Source organism: Aulonocara stuartgranti (genome assembly GCF_965226115.1).
Source record: "Aulonocara stuartgranti genome assembly, chromosome: 13".
Lineage (NCBI taxonomy): Eukaryota > Metazoa > Chordata > Actinopteri > Cichliformes > Cichlidae > Aulonocara > Aulonocara stuartgranti.
The window spans coordinates 26,273,677-26,292,986 of NC_138949.1; the positions used below are offsets into that span (position 1 = coordinate 26,273,677).

Here is a 19,310-nt window from a genome sequence, read left to right on the forward strand (position 1 = left end):
ACTACTTGTCTTCACATAAAACAACAACAGAGTTATATAAAAGTTTAAATTTGCATTTAGGCATCATGAATGTATCGTCATTGACTCCGGAGGTAAGGATGTCTTGACTTGATGAGCATGAGTTGCACACAAGCGCCAATGGTGCAATTAGTCAGCACGCAGTACTTATAAGACAGTAGATTGTAGAGCAAGGCCGAGGATGAGAATTCAAACCTCAACTGCGGCACCCCACCTGCTCTCATGAGGGTTGCTTTCTCTGAGACTGTTTTCGGTCCAGGTATTGGATAAGAACGACCTTTTCTACATTACCAGTATAAACCCTCTGGATGTGTGCACCCCCTCCCCCGGTGTTGGAATCAGGCAACGTGTTGTATTTCTAAGACAGTACACTGCAGATCAATGCTGAGGTTGTGAGTTTAAGCCTCATCTGGAGCAGATGTCCTCAGTTCATCTTGAAACACCAGGGCAGAGACCTGTCAAGGCTGAGTTATATAAAAGATTCCACTTGCACTTAGGCATCACCACTGTTAAAGAAGGAATACTGAGACGGCACTGCTTTCATTTTTTGCAATCTTGGTTGTAAAAAAACTTATATGACAAGGGAGGGCAAATTGCATTGACTTTTCCAATGTTTATTTATTTTTTATTTTTTGGTTTAGGGTTTAAAAAGTGAAGCCAGTGACATTATCAGTGTAAAAGATGGACCCTGTGGTTTTTGCTGTTGTCATCTTGGTTGCAAGAAAAAAAAAAAAACTAAACAAAAACACCTGATCTTACAAAGATGGGCGCATGCATGGGCATTTTTGTTGTTGGCAACTGTCTCTAATAGCCAGTGTTGAATCCTCTGGTAAGAATGTCTTGACATAACTAGCACACCAAGCACACAAGCTCCAGTGGCGCAATCGGTCAGCGCGCGGTACTTATAAGACAGTGCACTGTAGAGCGATGCCGAGGTTGTGAGTTCAAGCCTCACCTGGAGCAAATGTGTTCTTTGGTAGTTCCTCTGATAGAAATCTGAGCTCTTTTTAGGTCCAGGTATCGATAAGAACTAGTGTTAAAGAAAGACTCGATGAGAGCTTCGCTTTGAACTGTCGTCATCTTGGTTGCATACCTCCCCCACCCCCTCACCCCCCCAAACAAAACAAAATAACCCCTAAAACTGATGTAAAAAAGGTCGCTGCTTATGTATTGGCTTTATCAACCTGGAAGCTACATTCAGTAACGTCTGAGGTTTTGGGTCAAAAAAGTGAAGCCAGCAGTGACTTGAGTTGTAAGAAGACGTCAGAATCTAGACTTGACTAATGCCTCAAGCACACAAGCTCCAGTGGCGCAATCGGTCAGCGCGCGGTACTTATAAGACAGTACTTTGTAGAGCAATGCCGAGGTTGTGAGTTCAAGCCTCACCTGGAGCATCTTGACTTCATGGTCTTTGAATTGCTGAGGCAAAGACCTTTTTAGTGGAAATGTCATCTGAATTTCAGGAGTGGGACCACTCCTCCTTGACACCCCCTTTTCAAATACCTGCTGTCCCCCCCCCCCCATTTTCCCCTCTCTTACTTTCCTTCATTCATTTCTCGTTAGTACATGGGGATCTGTTGGGCCCGGGAGCCGTCACCAGTCTCCTTCGAGGCCTTCCCCAAACCGCAGCACCAGTTCACACTTCCTCATTCCCCATTGTTACCGAGGATGTTGTCCTAGCTAGTGAAATGTTCAGCTTTATAAAAGATTAAACTTGCATTTAGGAATCAACTGTGTAAAAATCTGACTACCGAGACAATGGCAGCCAGCAGTAGGCGACTCCTCTGTTTGCAAAATGAGTCAGGATTTCTGGAATTACTTTGTTCAATCTAACCCTAGTTTAAACTTTGCAGCTCAGTTTATATCACCTGGTTATCACTACCTATATCTGTAGTTCTAAGAATATGACCATTTTAACTTTGCAAATCATTGACTCCATTTAAAGAAAAAGAAAGACAGGTATGCTTTAGGGAGTGGCTTTGTTATACATGACAAGTTGCTACTATGACTACAAGGTGGCACTTAGATTGTAGGTTTCGTGGTGAACATGCGGTTATCATTATTTTTTATCATTAATATATATTACTGTGCACTGTTGCCCAACGGACATCAAAAGTGACAAAAATATAACCTTTGTTCAACACTTTTCAATTTCTTTGCTCCATAGTTGCAGTAAAACATAAGAGGTATCCATCAGCCTCAGCTAATCAGGAATTTCATGCATTACTAAATATATCCAAAGCAAAAAGGACAAAACCCCCAATGACTTTAATAGATTTAAAATTTATTATTAGCACATGTTTTGCAACAGTTCAAAATTAATTCTCAAGAGTCAGAATGTAAAATATTTCTTCTGCTGTAACATTGACTGCATCAGTATCATAGGTTTGATATGGACAATGAAGTTGGTGTTATACTGAAAAGCACTGAACTTTAGTCCTCAGTTGAGGACTCTTACAAACAGAGTCCATCACATTTTGAGACGTTAACAAAAACCAAAATTCTAGCAAACAAGTTCCACACATACTGTTACTAGAAAAAAAACAAGTCAGATAATCCATTTGACACTATTGGTTTCCTTCAGTCCACTCAAGTCTCCTTTGGTCTTATCCAAGCATCAGCCTTCCCACGCATTACCAGATGGTGCGTTTGACACCTGCCCAGATCGAGCGTTTCAACCCCTGTGCAGCTCGTACGTCATCCCAGTGCAGCCGGGTGTTGGGAATCTCATCCTCTGACTCTGGGTTGGGTCGTGCGCCGTCTTTGGGACTCGCCACCACCATGGGCAGAAGGCCACGCTGCGACTGAAACTCTACAACATGGAGCTGCTTCTTGTCAGCCAGAGTCTGGTGGGTTTCCTACGGAGAAACAGAAGAGGTAGACATTTTTATATGGAAACTGCTACTGGGGCTATGAACTTAGCAGCTTCTATAATATAAACTTTTTCCATAAACTTTTAGTTTTTGGAACTATAAAGTTAGTGACTTGGGAAATAAAATCCAAATGAGTATTTTCAGCAATATTTAGACAATTTTTTAAACATTATTTTCATAAAGTTTTAAAGCATCACATTTTTATAGTTAAAAAGTTGCTTGAAATCTAAATATATTTTGACCGAAGACCAGTGAAGTGGAGATAGCAAAAGAAAGAGAAGTTAGGTTCAGACTGTGAAGAGCAAAATAATGATACCTACAGCTGCACTGAGAGAGCTCGGGTGAAACAGCCATTTAGAAAATGTGCTGGATTTATAACAGAAAACATAACAAGAAAACTATTGGAAAAATAAATGCAATAACTGCTTCATCTCAAATGTCTTGTTTTCATCACCACTGAAGCCCCAAATTATAACTGAAAGTAAAATAAGATTAGTTGGCCAGAATTATTAAGAAGCCAGATATTTCCCCTCAGGGATAAACTGAGAAAAAGCTACAGGTGGAGGTAATGTTGCAGTAACATTACTCAGGTGGACACAAATACAACCCCTGTCTAAACAGGCATCCATTTGCTGGGAGGTTAGCTGTACTTACAAGGTGATAATATGTCACTATTGTGTTTTCAGCATTCAGAAGGCCACCTGATATGGTGCAAATGACATCAGCAGTGAGTGTCCAGTTCCATCAGAGACCTTTACTGCAAGCCTGCTGCATCCACTGCTCTCTTTCCCCATGTTTGCTCTCTCTTTCTCTTTATTGTTACAGTGGAGTAACAAATGGCAAAAATGATCTTTATAAAATTAAGAAAGCTAATAAGAATCTGAGCTCTTATGCTTTCATGAAAGTTTATGTTCCTGCTAAAACCTGTATGCTTTTCCAAAACCATAAAACCAATTTGTGAAAACGCCCCCAAACATTTCTTACCTGACTGGCTAATCCGGTGAAGAGAGCCCGGGTGATGTTCAGGAGATTGACTGATCCCTCTACTTTGCAATACATGTCTTTTATACCGATCAGCTTGCAAAGAGTGATGACCGCCCTGTGGCAGTGCAGACCGTAACCTGCAGACACAGACATTTTCAGGACACCACGGATATCTTAACTGCTGCTGAATGTGCAAACAGGTATCTTTCTGCTGAAAGGTCAACTGTACTTGCAACTAAGGCTGGTGGAAAATGTAAAGTTTTTTCTTTTAGACTTTAGAAAATCGTGCAATAAAAGAGGACATTTTGGAAACGGAAATATACCTTTGCTTTGTTTTTTCATGCAGAGCGTCGTCCTCTTAAACTTGGAATCAATGTCATGGTAAACTATTGGAAGAGAAGAACAACAGCTTAATTATACTAACTGGCTGCAGAGCAGAGAGAAAACAAGCTGCTGTACTGAGACATAATAATCAGACCAAAATGATGCCAGAAAATTGAATTTTTTTTTTTTTTACAAGCTTTGTGCCATTTCTGAATGAAAGCACCTGTGTTTTGTTATGCATCTTTTCCCCTGCTCTCCCTCAGGTCTCCTGTTTCTCTACCTGCCCACCAGATGTCCTTCCACATGCCAGTATTGCCTGCTCACTGCAGCAGCTGTGGCTAATTAGTTATTCAGTGACACACAGTCCTTGAGAGGGAACTGTGTGCTGCTGAATGAAGCCGATATTATAGCTTCAGGTTAAAATCTTGTTCTTGCGCTAAAGCGCTTTTACACACTTCACAGGACATTGTAGATGAGGAGAATAATCAGATCACATGTAGAGAGAGCTAATTTGTAGCAGCTGAAAGAGGTCCCGCTGTTTTCTGTCAAAGTGACAAAGTCAGAGCAGAAAGAAATCTTGCTAACTCCCACATCGGAAACACTTTTCTATACTTAAGTAACTGAAACACTGAAATAAAAGTCTACCCTAGTTCAAACCAGTTAAAATGAGTGTGGGAATTGACTGTAATATCATCCCAGGATGTTTTGGTCTCTTACAACAAAGGTGAAAATGTACCTAAATCAAACACAACCAAACTCGCTACTGGCTTTAAAGTAATTCAAATTCAAACAGTAGCCACTGTAAAATCAGTGCAGCTCACTGAGTATCAGACAAACAGATTGGCTAAAACCTTGCAGCAAATAAAACTTGAGCGATGGAGCAACAAAGGCGACAGAAAGTTAAATTTATCCAGGCATAATTGGAGCTTTGATACAATTATAACATTCAAAACAAGAAAGTAAACAAATGAGTCACACTGTCAGGTTGCAGATGGACACATAGGGAGAGCTGGCATGTGGCAGCATCATCTTTCCATGAGCCTAAAAACATTTTCTCAGTTTCCAATTCAAGCTGGTTGAAATACAGAACCAACGATATACACACACACACAAAGACACTGACACACATGCAGTTCTTCTGGTTTTAGACCAGAGCTGGAAGCTAACTTTCTCCTCCGGTGGGCCAGTGGAGGCCGATGACTCATGCTCATTAATCTCTCAGGCTCTGCTCTCCAAAGAAGGCCAAAGAAGCCAAATTAAGTCTTACAATTAGAACGGAGAAGCAGTGCATTTTAACTCCCAAACCTTTCTTTACAAATGAATATTATAGATCATATCCTTTGTATGAGTACCAGCAGGTAATGGGAGGGTACAGTGTTGAATCAGAGGAGTACATGGAGATAAAGGCGTTGAATGAAAGTGATGCAGAGAAGAGTGGGAGAAGAGGGAGATGTAATTCTAAATTTCCTGGTACTCATGTCTTCTTCAGTTAAACCCTTCACCCATGCTCCTCTAATACTTACATAAGAACTTACACTAAATTAAACTTCTTCACACCATCATGCTTGTCTTTGCATACTGCATACGTGGCATTAAGAAGTAAAAGCAATTTTCAGGAAATGAGTTTCCTCGTTAACATGCAAATTAATTTATGCAGCAATCTCCCCCAACTAAGGCTATAATCAGATAGCCTTTTCAAAGTAGAATGAAGCATGAAATTTTGATTGTTCTGTATCGTGTTCATCAGATTCTGTTTACAGAGACAAAGGCTGGCAGGCATGTAATACTAAGTTAACATAAGCATATAATAACAGATGGAAATTTAAAATGTGAATAAACAGACCGCAGTTTTATGGAGGAAGAGAGGAAGAACAAAAGGACAAACGAAGATTCAAAGTCACTTACTGGTGTGGTCATTGTATCGTTCTATATAGTACAAGTAGTGGATGGCTCTGTTCTTGGCCTGCAAATAAGAGTTACATGACAAAAGACACACAGATTGAAATCCAGCAGTTACATTAATATAGGAAAATATATTAATACTATTAGTAGAAAAAGGCCGTGTAGTAAAGTCCTTATTATAAACATAATGAAACGCATCAAAGGAAGTCTTGAGTCTTGTCTCTTTAGATGCCATTTAGCTCACCTAATCATCTAATGTATAACCATAATAAAGTGAGTTTAAATGTGCTATTTAAACAAGCTTGATTTGATTTGAAAACCTGTTTATGTTGCAGGTTTCAACAGCACTTACCCAGAAAACACTGTTGAAATATAACAATATTGAAATATAATGTTATTTCCCTAGTCAAAAGTTAAAAACTTGCATGGTAGATGATTAGATAGATAGATAGGGTGATCGTGGCTCAAGAGTTGGCAGTTCGTCATGTAATCGGAAGGTTGCCGGTCCGAGCCCCAGCTCGGACAGTCTCGGTCGTTGTGTCCTTGGGCAAGACACTTCACCTACTGGTGATGGCCAGAGGGGCCGATGGCAGCCTCGCCTCTGCCAGTCTGCCACAGGGCAGCTGTGGCTACAACTGTAGCTGCCTCCACTAGTGTGTGAGAGTGAATGAATAGTGGAATTGTAAAGCGCTTTGAGGGTCTCGAAAAGCGCTATATAAATGCAATCCATTATTATTATAGATATTATTCCTGGGAAGCGTAGTGGTCTGGTCAGGCAGTCTGTTACAACGTGAGAACTATGATCATATCAATAAAGAAAGGAAATGCACATTTTTGTTTTGTTGTTTATTTTTGTTTTTTTAAAATATAACAACATTTTATTGAGACTAGTTTACTATATGGTTGTAATCAGATCTGATATCCCTGTGTTGGTCTTGTTTCTACATCATCATAACAATCTTGGTTCCAGTATCAACCTTGCAGTGTACCTATCATGTTGCCTGAGCCTTCAGTTAAGTTTGGCCAAGTTAGCTAATGCTACAACAAAAAGCTATCACCAGCCTAACTTGATAATATATTTGTTATCTTGCAGACATTCATGAAGAAAATAACTGAATAATTGAATAAAGACATTTTTTCCCCATTTTCCTCCACTTTATAAAACTAGAATATTACAACACTATTGGTCAGCTCCAGTGTTGATGCTGGACCAACATCATTATGATGATGCAGGAATGACACCAGCACGGGGATATCACATAGCTACGTGCACAGGTCCTCTTCACACACACAGACTGGATGCTCACTTTAAAATGATAACATCAGATTTCTGCATATGCTGATGTGGATTCTGTCACACTGAGTGTTTGCCACTTGTCTGGACTGACACAATCATCACCCCCTGATGTCACTTGTATTTGCTTATTCAGCGGCTTCAGAATGCGAGGTCAATCATAAATTTGAATCTTTTCACGTGTCGCTTATCCTTTTCAAAACCTTCTGGTACAAAGTCTATGATAGACGTCCAGCAGATGACGCGATAACATCTCCAAAATCTTTCGTTTAGGAGATATTTTTTAGCCAAGACCAGTCGAAAACCTCAGTCGACAGTTATTTAACAAAACACTTGCAGGATATGTGACCTTAAGCTGTCCCAAACCTATAAACGGCATCTGAAGCTACACTGATATATGGTTTGTGGTCTTACCTTCCTCAGAGCCGTGTTCCTGTCTGCTGCTTTCCCCAAAGCAAAGCCTGGAAGGAGGAAAGAACATTGGTCTTAAAACACCTCTGAGTGCAGAGTGTTGAGTAGTCACTGATGCTTGTGAAGCTCAGTGTAACAGAAAATGTAAAATTCATCATAGTATGATTCATTAAAAATTAAACAAGATTCTCTTGAAGAAATCACAGCTTGTGATGCTTTTCCCGTGTTATTAAACTAATGACTGAGTCTTTATGCTAATGAGCAATAACATGATGAAGTTTTCGAAAAGCAGCAGTGACACACTCTATAATAAGAGGTTAAATGCAGGCGAGCTTCAGGAAAGTATGCAGAGTTTCGTCAGCAGTTTTTCCTTTTTTTTTGCTGCTGCTTGAGGATGAAAAGTGTCAAACCCATTTCCTGCACTTCCCCATATCGGCAGAGGCTGAGGCATTTTAGAAAAGCTCAATTAAAATAACTGTCAAAATCTATTTTGGCTCTGTGTCATGTCTACAGAATTCAAAACATGTTAAATTATGTTTCTTATCTCTCTTCCTCACACTATAATACCTTGCATTTTCAATAAACGTGATTATCAGGGACAAAACGTTTAATAGATTGGATTTATCATCATAAGTTGCTTCCAGAGTTTATTCATTCATGTATTTATTTTTTAGAGATTCAAACCTGCGGCTCCGTTGCCATTTCCCACTGCGACCAAGCAGCTGATGGACCTCTTTCTGCCTTCTTTGGCTGTCATGTTGAACACACTCTTCACCTACAAAACAACAATCATAAACAAACACTATCTTGAGCTCTAGTGTAGCTATTATATCATACACACTGCAAATATAAACATAAATAAAAATGTGAGATTTTTCTGCAGACGTGCTGCAGTCAGTGTGGTTCTGCTGGCTGTGAGCTCCAGCATGCTGTGTAGCCTTCTGTAGCCCATTATGAAACAGCTGGAATGAGGATAAGCAACTCTATAACTGAAGTCCTCTGCTGGCAAACAACCCTGCAGTCTGGAAGAGAATTTCTACCTCAAGTGAAGCAGTTCTAGTACCTTAGGTGGGACAGAGGGAGCTGAGAGGCAAAGCAAATCTCATAATTTATGAGCCCATCTACCATCCCATCGTTACCTGTGAGGTCTGGGCAGTGAAAAAGGAATGAGATCACAGAAAGTCATAATTAGTTTTCCTCACATGGGCTATGGAGTGATGAGTGAGAGCAGTAATGCTGCTCCTTTGCATTAAAAGAAGTCAGCTGAATACATTTGCGCATCTAACCTCCCTAGAGAGGCTTTTTATACTGGAGGGACTGTATATCCGTTCTAGCCTGGTGCAAGTGGCCAAGGATCAGTCCAGCTGGCTATTTTGCTTAGTGTGCTGCAGCTGCAGCCACATTCTGGATAAGCAGCAGCAGATAATAATGACATAATGATATGTTACAACTGTTATTGCTCATTATAAACTCTTGCAATTACATACTGAGATTAATTTATATACTGAGATCAAATATCAGGACAACAAATCAGCCAACTACTGTCATCTGTTTTTATGGCACAGATTAACTTCCAAAGCTCAAAAGATGAATGAAAACAAGCATTTGTTGTATAACTTCGGCGTAGTATCATTTGATTTTATGCATTTTGGCTTTTATGCTCAAGTCAATAACAGACAAGTTAATGAACCGACAAAAACAAATGCGTGGAGTAAAACATCTGCAGCTATAGCACCACAACAAAGCTATTAGTTGTGCATTTGTGGTCAATCCAGACCCGCATGCCTTCCCAGATTTAAGTGACTTTCATTGATCTGTTATGTAAAAAAAGTGGCAGTCATCTATCTATCTCAGAAGCACACACATATCCTATCCACACAGGCTGATCAACTCTAGGCAATATGATTTTGAAACACCAGGGGGCAGCATAGATCCACTACAGAGGTTTGAAAGAAGAGCGGGAGGAAAAGAGGTGACGGATGAGGGGTAGAAGGCAAGGGACAGAAAGAGAACAACAACAAATGAAACTAGAATCAGATCCAGCGTGTAAGGCTGCAGTTTAGACTAGATATAAATGTAGTGACAACTCTCAAATTCAAAGAATCTAATATGTGGGGACCGAGGATTAGTGTCACCAATTCAATATCTCATCAAATGTGCGATCACGTCACAGCCTCCTATTCTGTGTCAGTTATGATGCTGAATTATGGCCTGACGAGAGCTCTTGTGGAACATTATGACGACACAGTGAAGTTGACCTTTTTCATACAAAATGTCATCACTTCATTACTTGATATTATTAGACATTGGTGTGAAATCTTGTAATAAGTGAATGTATTCGCATTATAGTCAAAAACATGCTCTGTAAGATCACACTGAACTTGACCTTTGACCACCAAAGTTTAACCGATTCTTCCTCAAGACTAAGTGACCATTTAAAAATCAAAGAACAAGAAAAAATGATGATTAGATGGTGAAAGATCTATTTGTTGTGAATGTTCTAAAATCTGACTCAAAAAATCCTGATGAAATGCCTGAATGTGTGGAAATGAAACATCCATTTGTGTGTGTGACATCTGAAAACGGATGTGTCTGCATCTTTGTCTTAATAAGAGATGTGCAAAGTACCAACACTCAAAGAAGCCTCAAGAAGAACTACAATAAATGCACACGGAATAAATTCAAAACCAAGAGGCACAGTGAAAAGTGATACAGAATAACCAGCGATCCCGACTAGTTCATTAAGCAAATTTAATTAAGATAATTATAGTGCTAATTAGAAAATATTTTTGGTCTAATTAGAAAATATTTTTTGTCATAGCACCTTTCACAGTATGTTTCATTAATAAAATGTTCATTTAGGATTACTCTAAATTAAAAGCTCATTTTACCACTGAACTCCACAACAAGCTGCAAAAATAGAACAACAGGTACTTTAGAGTCTAGTTTAAGACCTGGTTCCTGGAACTCTCATTTAAGCCATTTTTGGATTCAAAAGGAGGAAAATATCTGACTTATTACTAGCTAAATGCTGTACTGTGTTCACCAGCTTGTCTCTGAATATGTCCATCAAACGCTTATGGAAAGCTTTATGACTGAAAAAAGGGTCTGCTGCAGCAAAAAAAGATGCTAACATACTGAAGAGCTGCAATTTGGCACTACTGCCAAATCCACTTTCATATTGAAATCACTCAATAATTCACTGTTCATATGAAAAAACAATGACTCCTGTGGCTTTAAGCATATAATAGCTATGATGTGATTTCCAATAACAGGTATTGAGTTGGAGGGGTTTAAATATTGACTATAAGACAATTCTCATACAGACACACACAGGTCACACAACTGCTTACACACAAGGTCTATATGAAAAATCTGTGTATCTATGTACAGTATTTTGACAGTTCAATACTGGTTTAAGCATTGGCGGCACTTTGTGTTACTTTGCTGCTTATGTATGGCAGTGGTTTGTGGTGTTCATGTTGCACTTGTGTTAGTATCTGTCTTATTGATGTGGAAACACTGTGGTTATTTCTTCAACTCCACAGTTGGATATTGCTTTAAAAGTATTCCCTCAACGATACACACAAATACAGAAATATTACTGAGGTGGAAAGATAAGTGAAGAAGCGATTGTACATTCAGCAATAAAACACCCATCAAATATTTATTTATTCTCTAGTAAAGGCAGAAAATCAAATATTAAAGCTTCCTTTGCTCATTTTGTGCGAGTGTGAATGAGAGGGGAACAATAATAGTACAAAAAATGTAAAACTAAGAACGTGAATGGACAAAATTCATTCAGCTGATTTTAAACAGACAAGAAAAATGTTCAATAAAAGAGCCAACAATTAAGCACTGATGCATTTACAGTATTTCCCACCACAGCCTGAGTGTAGTATAGTAAAGTTTTCTTTTCAGGTTGGAGCCAGAACCAGAACTTCAAACCTTGTGGCTCAGAGTTAGGGCTCAGAGTTAGCATAAGAATTTGGGCGTGACTGAAGTGCATTTTAAGCTTAATTCAGGTGGTTTAACTGTTATTACTGCAGTTTCAGAGACACAAAATTAAACTTGCAAATGTAATTGGAAAAAAATCCTTTGGAGCCAATGATTGCCTGAAGTCTAGAATCCATGGACATCACTAAATGCTGCGTTTCCTCCCTGCAAAGTCTCCTACTACAGCTGCCTTCATTTAATGCATGCTTGAAAGTCATTGAGGAATATCTCATTTCTTTGCCTTGAGCTTTTGGGTTGCTTTTGCTGTGTACTTTGGGTCATTATTATGCTTATGCTATCATCAATACACATGAATGCCCAGGTTCCACTTGCAGCCATGCATGCCTATGCAACAACACTGCCTACACCACATTTGACAATGATTTGGTATTCTTCAGCTCATAAGCCCATCATTCTAGTGCAAATTAATCTTGTTTTCATATGTCTTCATATGTCACAAGACTTTGTTCACCAAGAACTACAAGTTCTTTCAGCTGTTTTCTGGCAAATTGAATCTTCTTGTTATTGACTTTAAACAACTCTGGGAAATGATTCATGTCATCATGCACTTTTAGTTTTATAGCACTTGTAAGGTGTTTTGGTGTTGCTGATCTGAATAACTACCTAAGTTCAACACATGGAATCAACTCCAGCTCTTTCATCTGCCAGATTATGAGGGAACCAACCTCATGTGGTCAAAATACTGGTCAACTCTTCACTGACTTTCATGCCTCTCAAAAAGGTGGACTATGTACCCTGTATAAATACTTATAGACTTGGCTGTACATGATTATCATTGTGCTAGGTAAAGATCAAGGTATGATACTACATATATACATGATAATACATATTATGTATTAGAATTTCACATAAAGATAACCACAGACAACATAAAGAAACACAAAGTGAAAAAAAAAACGCAAAATGAAAACAAGCCATAATAATTATGAGCTAAAAACTGAATAAAAAACAAGCCAATCGAGTGTGAAATTGTCTGAGTATGTAAATGTATTCCATACTCCAGTGATAAGTGGCAACAAAAAAAAACAGTTGTTACAATACGAGTGAATGCAACTCAATCCCAAGTGAAGGACCTGCCTGGCCTGCCTCATCAAGGGGCTTCTCTCTGCCTCCCCTCATGCTCCACCTCTCTTTCTCTGAGTCTCTCCATCTCTCTCTACACCAGCAAACTGAAAGAGTGAATTTAGCTAAAGGGCATATCATGACTGGTGGGAAAAATGTATTTATGAGTCAAGCTAACGCTTTGAAATGGAAGTCTATAGGAGCCACTACATAGCACCAACTTGTTTCTGACAGAATGCATTCAAAACACCTTCAGCTGTGACTGTGAAAGGGAGGTAAAACATCACAGAAATGAAGGACATTGATCCCTGGAAATATGAATAGTACTTCCTGCCTGCTTGTATGCATTTCCTTATGTTGTTCCTATGAGCTGCGAATAGATCTTGCACTAGCGCCCTTTCATTGGACTAACCCCACACCACCTCCAAAAAACAGTTCACCTTGAGGCTTTTATCCCTGTCAGAGAGCGCAAGTGATAAAATAGTGCTGAATTCCAGCAGAGGGAACTTCAAAGTCAAGATGTGCCTTGAGCGTCGCTCGTTACGTAACATACACTTCAGTAAAGGGTTTATAATATGACTGCAGGGCCACAGAACAAGGATTGGGGTCAGAGCAGAAGCAAACACCAAAACAATGAAAAGACAACCCCAAGGACACATGCAAACACATGGATGCACAAAAACAGTGACTTAACGACACCTCCACATGCCTCACATATTTTTTGCCCTGCACTAGCCTTTACAAACCAAAGGTGCACACACATAATGCTCCAAAAAGTACATGCCGTAATAAATGCATGGACATTTTTTCTGCACAATGTGGCAGCAGGTCTTAAAGGGAGGCAGCAACATATCCTCCCTTACTGTCAAGTTTAAGTGTGTAACGAAACTTGCTCTTTATGCCAGGTGCGGACCAGATGGCACATGAAGCGTTTCTGTAAATCAAAATCCAACAAGTTATTAACTCTCAAGTTTCAGCGTGACTTATGGCTGTTCGCAGCCAGTTTCAATTAGAAGTGTGTCTAAAAGCCTCCAGTGATGTTGAGTTCTGGGCTTTACATTTGTCATTTGAGGTGAAGATGCAGTAGTTTTGAGGAGTGTTCACAGCAGAGCAGATGGGCTGAGTTTTTCTCTGCCGGATGAGCAACAGCATGGCAGTGGGAGGATGCTTCTAACTCGCTCTCACTTCTGTTTAATCTCTTATTTTCTCAATCTGTTGCTGCACGTTTTCCTGTCTCCATCAGTCTATATGCTGCAGTACAAGGGACGAGTTTTAACCACATGAAACCAGAAGGTACTGCATGACTACAAATGCCTTCTCTGACTTGCTCTTGCATAGAAATACCATTTTTTTTCTCGAGTATCTTGAGTAAAGATATCAACAAGTGAATAGTTAACAGCTTTTATTTGCTCAGGCATAGCTACAATTGCCATAATTAGTCATACTGGTGCATAATTTAAACTCTGCTAGATTTCTTTGTGTAATTGTGACATGTGATGTGTTGAGAGCCAGATGGCCATATCTGAAGCAAAACGCTAGATTCACAGGCCTGTTTTTTTCTAACAGTGGTGCGAAAGGTAATCAGCTCTTTTACATAATGAAATAACTAATCGTGAAAAGAGAGTGCAGTCATACACTATGGTAGATGGCTATTTGAATATTATAGCACAAGTGTCAAGTTCTTCTTTGGCCCCTCTCCACTAAGTTTAATTTAAAAAAAAAAAATCTTTCAGATATTTGTGACTGAGAAGGAGAAAAGGAAAGAGTTAAAATCCCTTTCTGGACTAATGTGTGTTCAAATGAGATGACAAACTGCTGTCTAAAGACTTAGCAAGAAAACAACATTTATAACAGTGTAGGGAACTGTGCGTTAGTCATGCAAATGACTCAGACATGCATGTTTGTGCTTGTGAGACTGAAGGGACGAAAATAGGACTAAATTACATTCAACTGTAAAAGTATTTTTTGGAAATTAAATTGATCATATAGGGCGAGTGAAAAATTTGCTTTCCTATTCATTTCCTTAATGTAGAACATTTTCATTTGTACTATGTATTACTCTACAACTTGGCATCATGGTTGATTCAGATACGAGCCACCATCATGAGATTAAAATGCACTTGGAGATATATTAATTGATCCAGTAACTGAAGGCAATATTTTAAATTAGATTTGATAAAAAATGTGTTCCCCAAGGATTCTTCAACATCCAACTTTTGGATGAGGTTTAATAAACTATGTGTTGCTGGGTCAACTTCAGTGAACACCGTGTTCCCAATTAAAAGAATCTAACTCCTCTAAATTAACTTTTAAAATAACTCGGTGATGTATGACTGCAAGCTTTTACTTTCAAATGTAATAATACCCGAAGAAATGCAAAATTATCTCATCTTCTTTATTGTCATTTCTGTGAAAATATTAAACTGTAAACGAAAATAACAGTGCTGAACTTTCACCAGCACAAATCTAATAAATACTAGAACTGCCAAAAGGTTCATTTTGACTAATTTACATTTTAAAAATCACTCAATTTATATGAAACTCCATCATCTAACATTTCACCACTTTTTCTAAAAATGAGTTTATTTATAATGTAGTTAATCTTGGAGCACATGGGATAAAAAGGAACTGCCAACAGAGTTATATTAACCCCAACAGAAATCAATGGGAAATGCTGCGCTCAACAATGTGGCATGCTCAGTTGGCTAGCAACATGTATTGTTTACAGAGATTCGTACATGAAGGCTGCTATATAATAACCTAGAGGTAGCTAGATGTCACCAATGCTTTGGCTAATTATGACTCTGGATGTGACTAATAGAAAATATATAGTGGAGTGCAGTTAAAATAAAAAATGAAGAATTATTGCACGACTGACTGAATCTCTCTGGGTATTCTGGCTTCTTCCCACAGTCCAAAGACTTACACCTAGTGGGGTTTGGTTACTGGTGATTCTAAACTGGCTGTAGGTGTGAAATTGAGCATGAATGGTTGTCTGTCTATCTGTGTTGACCCTGTGACAGGCTGGCACTCTGTCCAGGGTGTACCCCACCTCCACCCACCCTATGGTAGCAGGGACAGTCAACCACAATTCTTAATTGGATAAGTGGAAGAAAATGGGTAGAAAGATGAATGGGTCGGGGTAGGTGAGGGAGTGTGTGACTGGAAACATATAAAGAAGCAAGCAGGTTGCTGGCTATGTAGAGAAGCCAAACAGAGCACAGCGCAGAGAGTGGAGAACTAATCTGAGCAAATAAAGAGTGAAATGTGGTGCAGAGCAGCCAAATTGGATTGGTTTTGGAGTTGAACGTCAATGCTGAGGAAGGCTGCACACTAGGATGGGTGGTGTTGTAGATTGAACAAGGCTCTCGGATAACATAATAAACACTCACTGATCCACTTTTACAGCAATTAATTTATTTAAATGCATTTCTTATTTTATTGTGGCCAACTGTGTGGTGTATAGTAAGTTACAGGCAATGACCTGCTTCACTTTCAACAGTATACTCTCACTGGTAATTTGCCTAAAGGTTTTATCATGGATCCTTCTCTGTTTGCATCACCAGTAGTTATTATATCAGTAATTCCTTGGAGTTGCTAAATATCATTCACTTTCTATGGACTCTCTAGTTATTGTTGTTTGTTGTTCCTTTGTGGATTCTTAAACATATTTCAACTTTATGATCTGTAATGAAATAATATGAAATCACATAAACTCTTTGTAAATCTAATAAAACCCCCAAAAGTTCTTGTTTGAAGTACTTATTTCGTAAAGTCATAGTTACAGCTAGAAGACTGGTGCTGTTGCAGTGATTCTGGGGGTTTAGAACGTTGGTAGTTGTAGTGTTAAGAAACAAATAAACCTGCATTAGTAGCTTTTGACTTCTTTATTGTGAATTTCACTTTTGATATTAGTATGAATACATGCCTTGACAGTTTAGTGTAGTAAACAGCTCTAATCCAATTCAAAGTTCCTACAAAGTTCATCCAGCCTACTCTTAGTTTACTTTCAACAAAACTTTCAAGGTTGTTGACTTCAGGGAGTATAAAGCAAAAAAGAAACCCTCTTCTGACACTGACAACACTCAATCTCCGTTAATGAAATCACTGAGTCTTGTCCAAGTGTGTGCTGTACTTGGAGAGAGGCCATGAACATCACTTTTGTCTGCGTCACTCTGACTCTTCTCCATTTTTTTCAGTTACCTCAGCTCTCCGTCATCTCTAGCTCTATTCTTCATCACACTGAGTGTGCCAGAGCCGTGTGCTTTAACTTAATGGGAATTTTTGAAGCTGTAGTTTTTAGTGTAATTGTACTGGATTAGATGATTTAGATGCATTTTGGTGCACATTTTTCATTTGACGATTCTCTGTATAGCATGTCCTCACATACGAGCACAAATTATTTTTTGACTGCTTGGGGAGGCGGATGAGTATGAAGCGGGGGGGGTAGCAGTGATCATTTTATCTTCATTTTTTGGAATTTTTGTAAGCCAGCCTTATTAATAAAAATTAAATTAAATTAACTGCCCAGTCTTAACATGAAAGTGGCTTTTTCAGGGCTTTTCATAAGAGCTGCAGGCTAAAATAAGGCAGGGTGGATAGACTGAACAATAGTAGTACAGTTTTCAGCAGGAAGACCAAAATAGTGTACTAAAAAGAGCCTATGAGCTGAGGGCAGCTGTACAGTCAGGGGATAATTCAGCACTGGTTTGTCACTACTTTTAGTCAACATAGGACAAAGCAACCTTTGCTTTGCAACCAAAAGACGTATTTTGAACAGTTTTTGCCTAAAAGTCTGTATGGAGCCACAAAAGATATTTGGACCTTAAAGTGAAGGCAATAAAGCCTAGTCTCCTTTCCATATTACTAACAAGCACAAATAAAATCCTTTACAACATGTAAACATTCTACAGTAGTATTATTTGATAAATAACTGATATTTATCTAATATTTAACTTTCTAGTTTCCCTATATTAATACCACATTTTTGTTGGATGTATTATGTTACAGTAGGGCTGCTCGATTATGGCAAAAATGATAATCACGATTATTTTCACTGAAATTGAGATCACGATTATTTGACGATATTTATTTAACCCTTTAAGATCTACCATAGAACCAAGTCCGCCAGAGCTTATATTATTTTTTTTTTTTACATGCTGTAGTGCCATTTGTGGGAGCATTTCAAATTGCTATACATCAATACAACTGTTATAGCCTATATTTTAAAAATGTGTATGTATTAAGTCCATAGTAACTACATTAATTGCAAAAAAGTGCAATAAACTACAAAAAAATTGAAAATCGTTTTTGTTTTGTTTACATATATTTCTACTTGGAGAAATTTAAGAGGTTTATCCCTCAAAACTTTAAATACAAAAAACTTGCAAAAAATAGTTTCCCACCACAGGAAATTTATTTTGAGTGTCTTCATAGTTTTATTTTTGGAGATACATAAATTTTTATATACACTGCAGGAAAAACAAAAAAAACAATCCTATGATGCAAATTTGCAAAGAATGTGCATGTGCATCAAAATAAACTATTTCCAGCAGTGCAATTCGAGTTCTAAGGCCTACAAGTAAAAAACTACATTTTCCGCGAAAATGACGTCACTTGCGATAGTTCCCGTTGATGTCTTTTTCAATGTGGGAAGTGTTATGAACAGCTGATCGGATCGGCAAAGCCTGTTTCTGGAATATTATGTTTTTGTTCCTGCAAGCGCTTTTTATGCAATTTTTGCAAAGCTATATGTGGAAGGAAACCGTGACCTAGGACAAGCTGATGGCATAAGATGTAAGTACAACTCCTCTGGTTTCATATGGAGAAAAATTTATTGTGCTAGCTTAGCGGTTCAGGTTCTACAGGGATTTAAAAATAGTTACACAAAACGAGCATGCTGCTCTGACCGGCTTTAAAGGGTTAACAATAACAATGTATTGAATAATGACTTTAAAAAATAATATAAAATAGTGTGCAAATACTGATAACAGTGCAAATGTTTGCAATATAAGAAATAAATGAAAAATGTAAACTTTGCAGTGTTGCTCTGTGGTGCAGCTACGACACCATAGCAAAGTTTACACACTGTGTCTACTTGATCCACGTCTGACTCCGCGAACCCATAATGTTTCCACACCACTGAAGGTTTTTTTTTTTTACCTCTCTTTTCAACCAACGGCAGTCACTCTCCTCTCCAAATAACTTCTGCTTAGCTTTCCGAGCTTCCTTCGGGTCCTCTTAAGTATTCGAAATGCAGAGCAGTGCGCTTGATTTGCCACACGGAGCAGCGCGAGAGTAAAGCATGAGGGAGGGGCTAATAATCGGCTCAGTCATTTTTAATGATCGTTAAAAGCCCAGATCGTAATCGTGATTAAAATTCGATTAATTGAGCAGCCCTATGTTACAGGACAAAAACAATGAAT

General features: G+C 38.6%; 2 protein-coding genes across 3 annotated transcripts in view; one reads left to right on the forward strand and one right to left on the reverse strand.

The window, feature by feature from the left end:
- slc8a1b (solute carrier family 8 member 1b) overlaps nucleotides 1-19,310 on the forward strand; it is a gene marked incomplete at its 5' end in the record, with an annotated part of 415,624 nt that overhangs the window by 47,811 nt on the left and 348,503 nt on the right. The gene's annotated exons all lie outside the window — the stretch shown is intronic.
- Nucleotides 2,282-19,310, reverse strand: part of mrps5 (mitochondrial ribosomal protein S5) — a 33,331-nt gene continuing 16,302 nt past the window's right edge. Inside the window, exons 7-12 of the mRNA XM_082556697.1 lie at nucleotides 8,491-8,581; nucleotides 7,810-7,856; nucleotides 6,105-6,162; nucleotides 4,199-4,261; nucleotides 3,876-4,012; nucleotides 2,282-2,876 (exon numbers count right to left, since the gene is read on the reverse strand). Of these exons, the coding sequence (XP_082412823.1) occupies nucleotides 2,652-2,876; nucleotides 3,876-4,012; nucleotides 4,199-4,261; nucleotides 6,105-6,162; nucleotides 7,810-7,856; nucleotides 8,491-8,581 (621 nt within the window). The 3' untranslated portion in view covers nucleotides 2,282-2,651. The remainder of the gene's footprint in view (nucleotides 2,877-3,875; nucleotides 4,013-4,198; nucleotides 4,262-6,104; nucleotides 6,163-7,809; nucleotides 7,857-8,490; nucleotides 8,582-19,310) is intronic.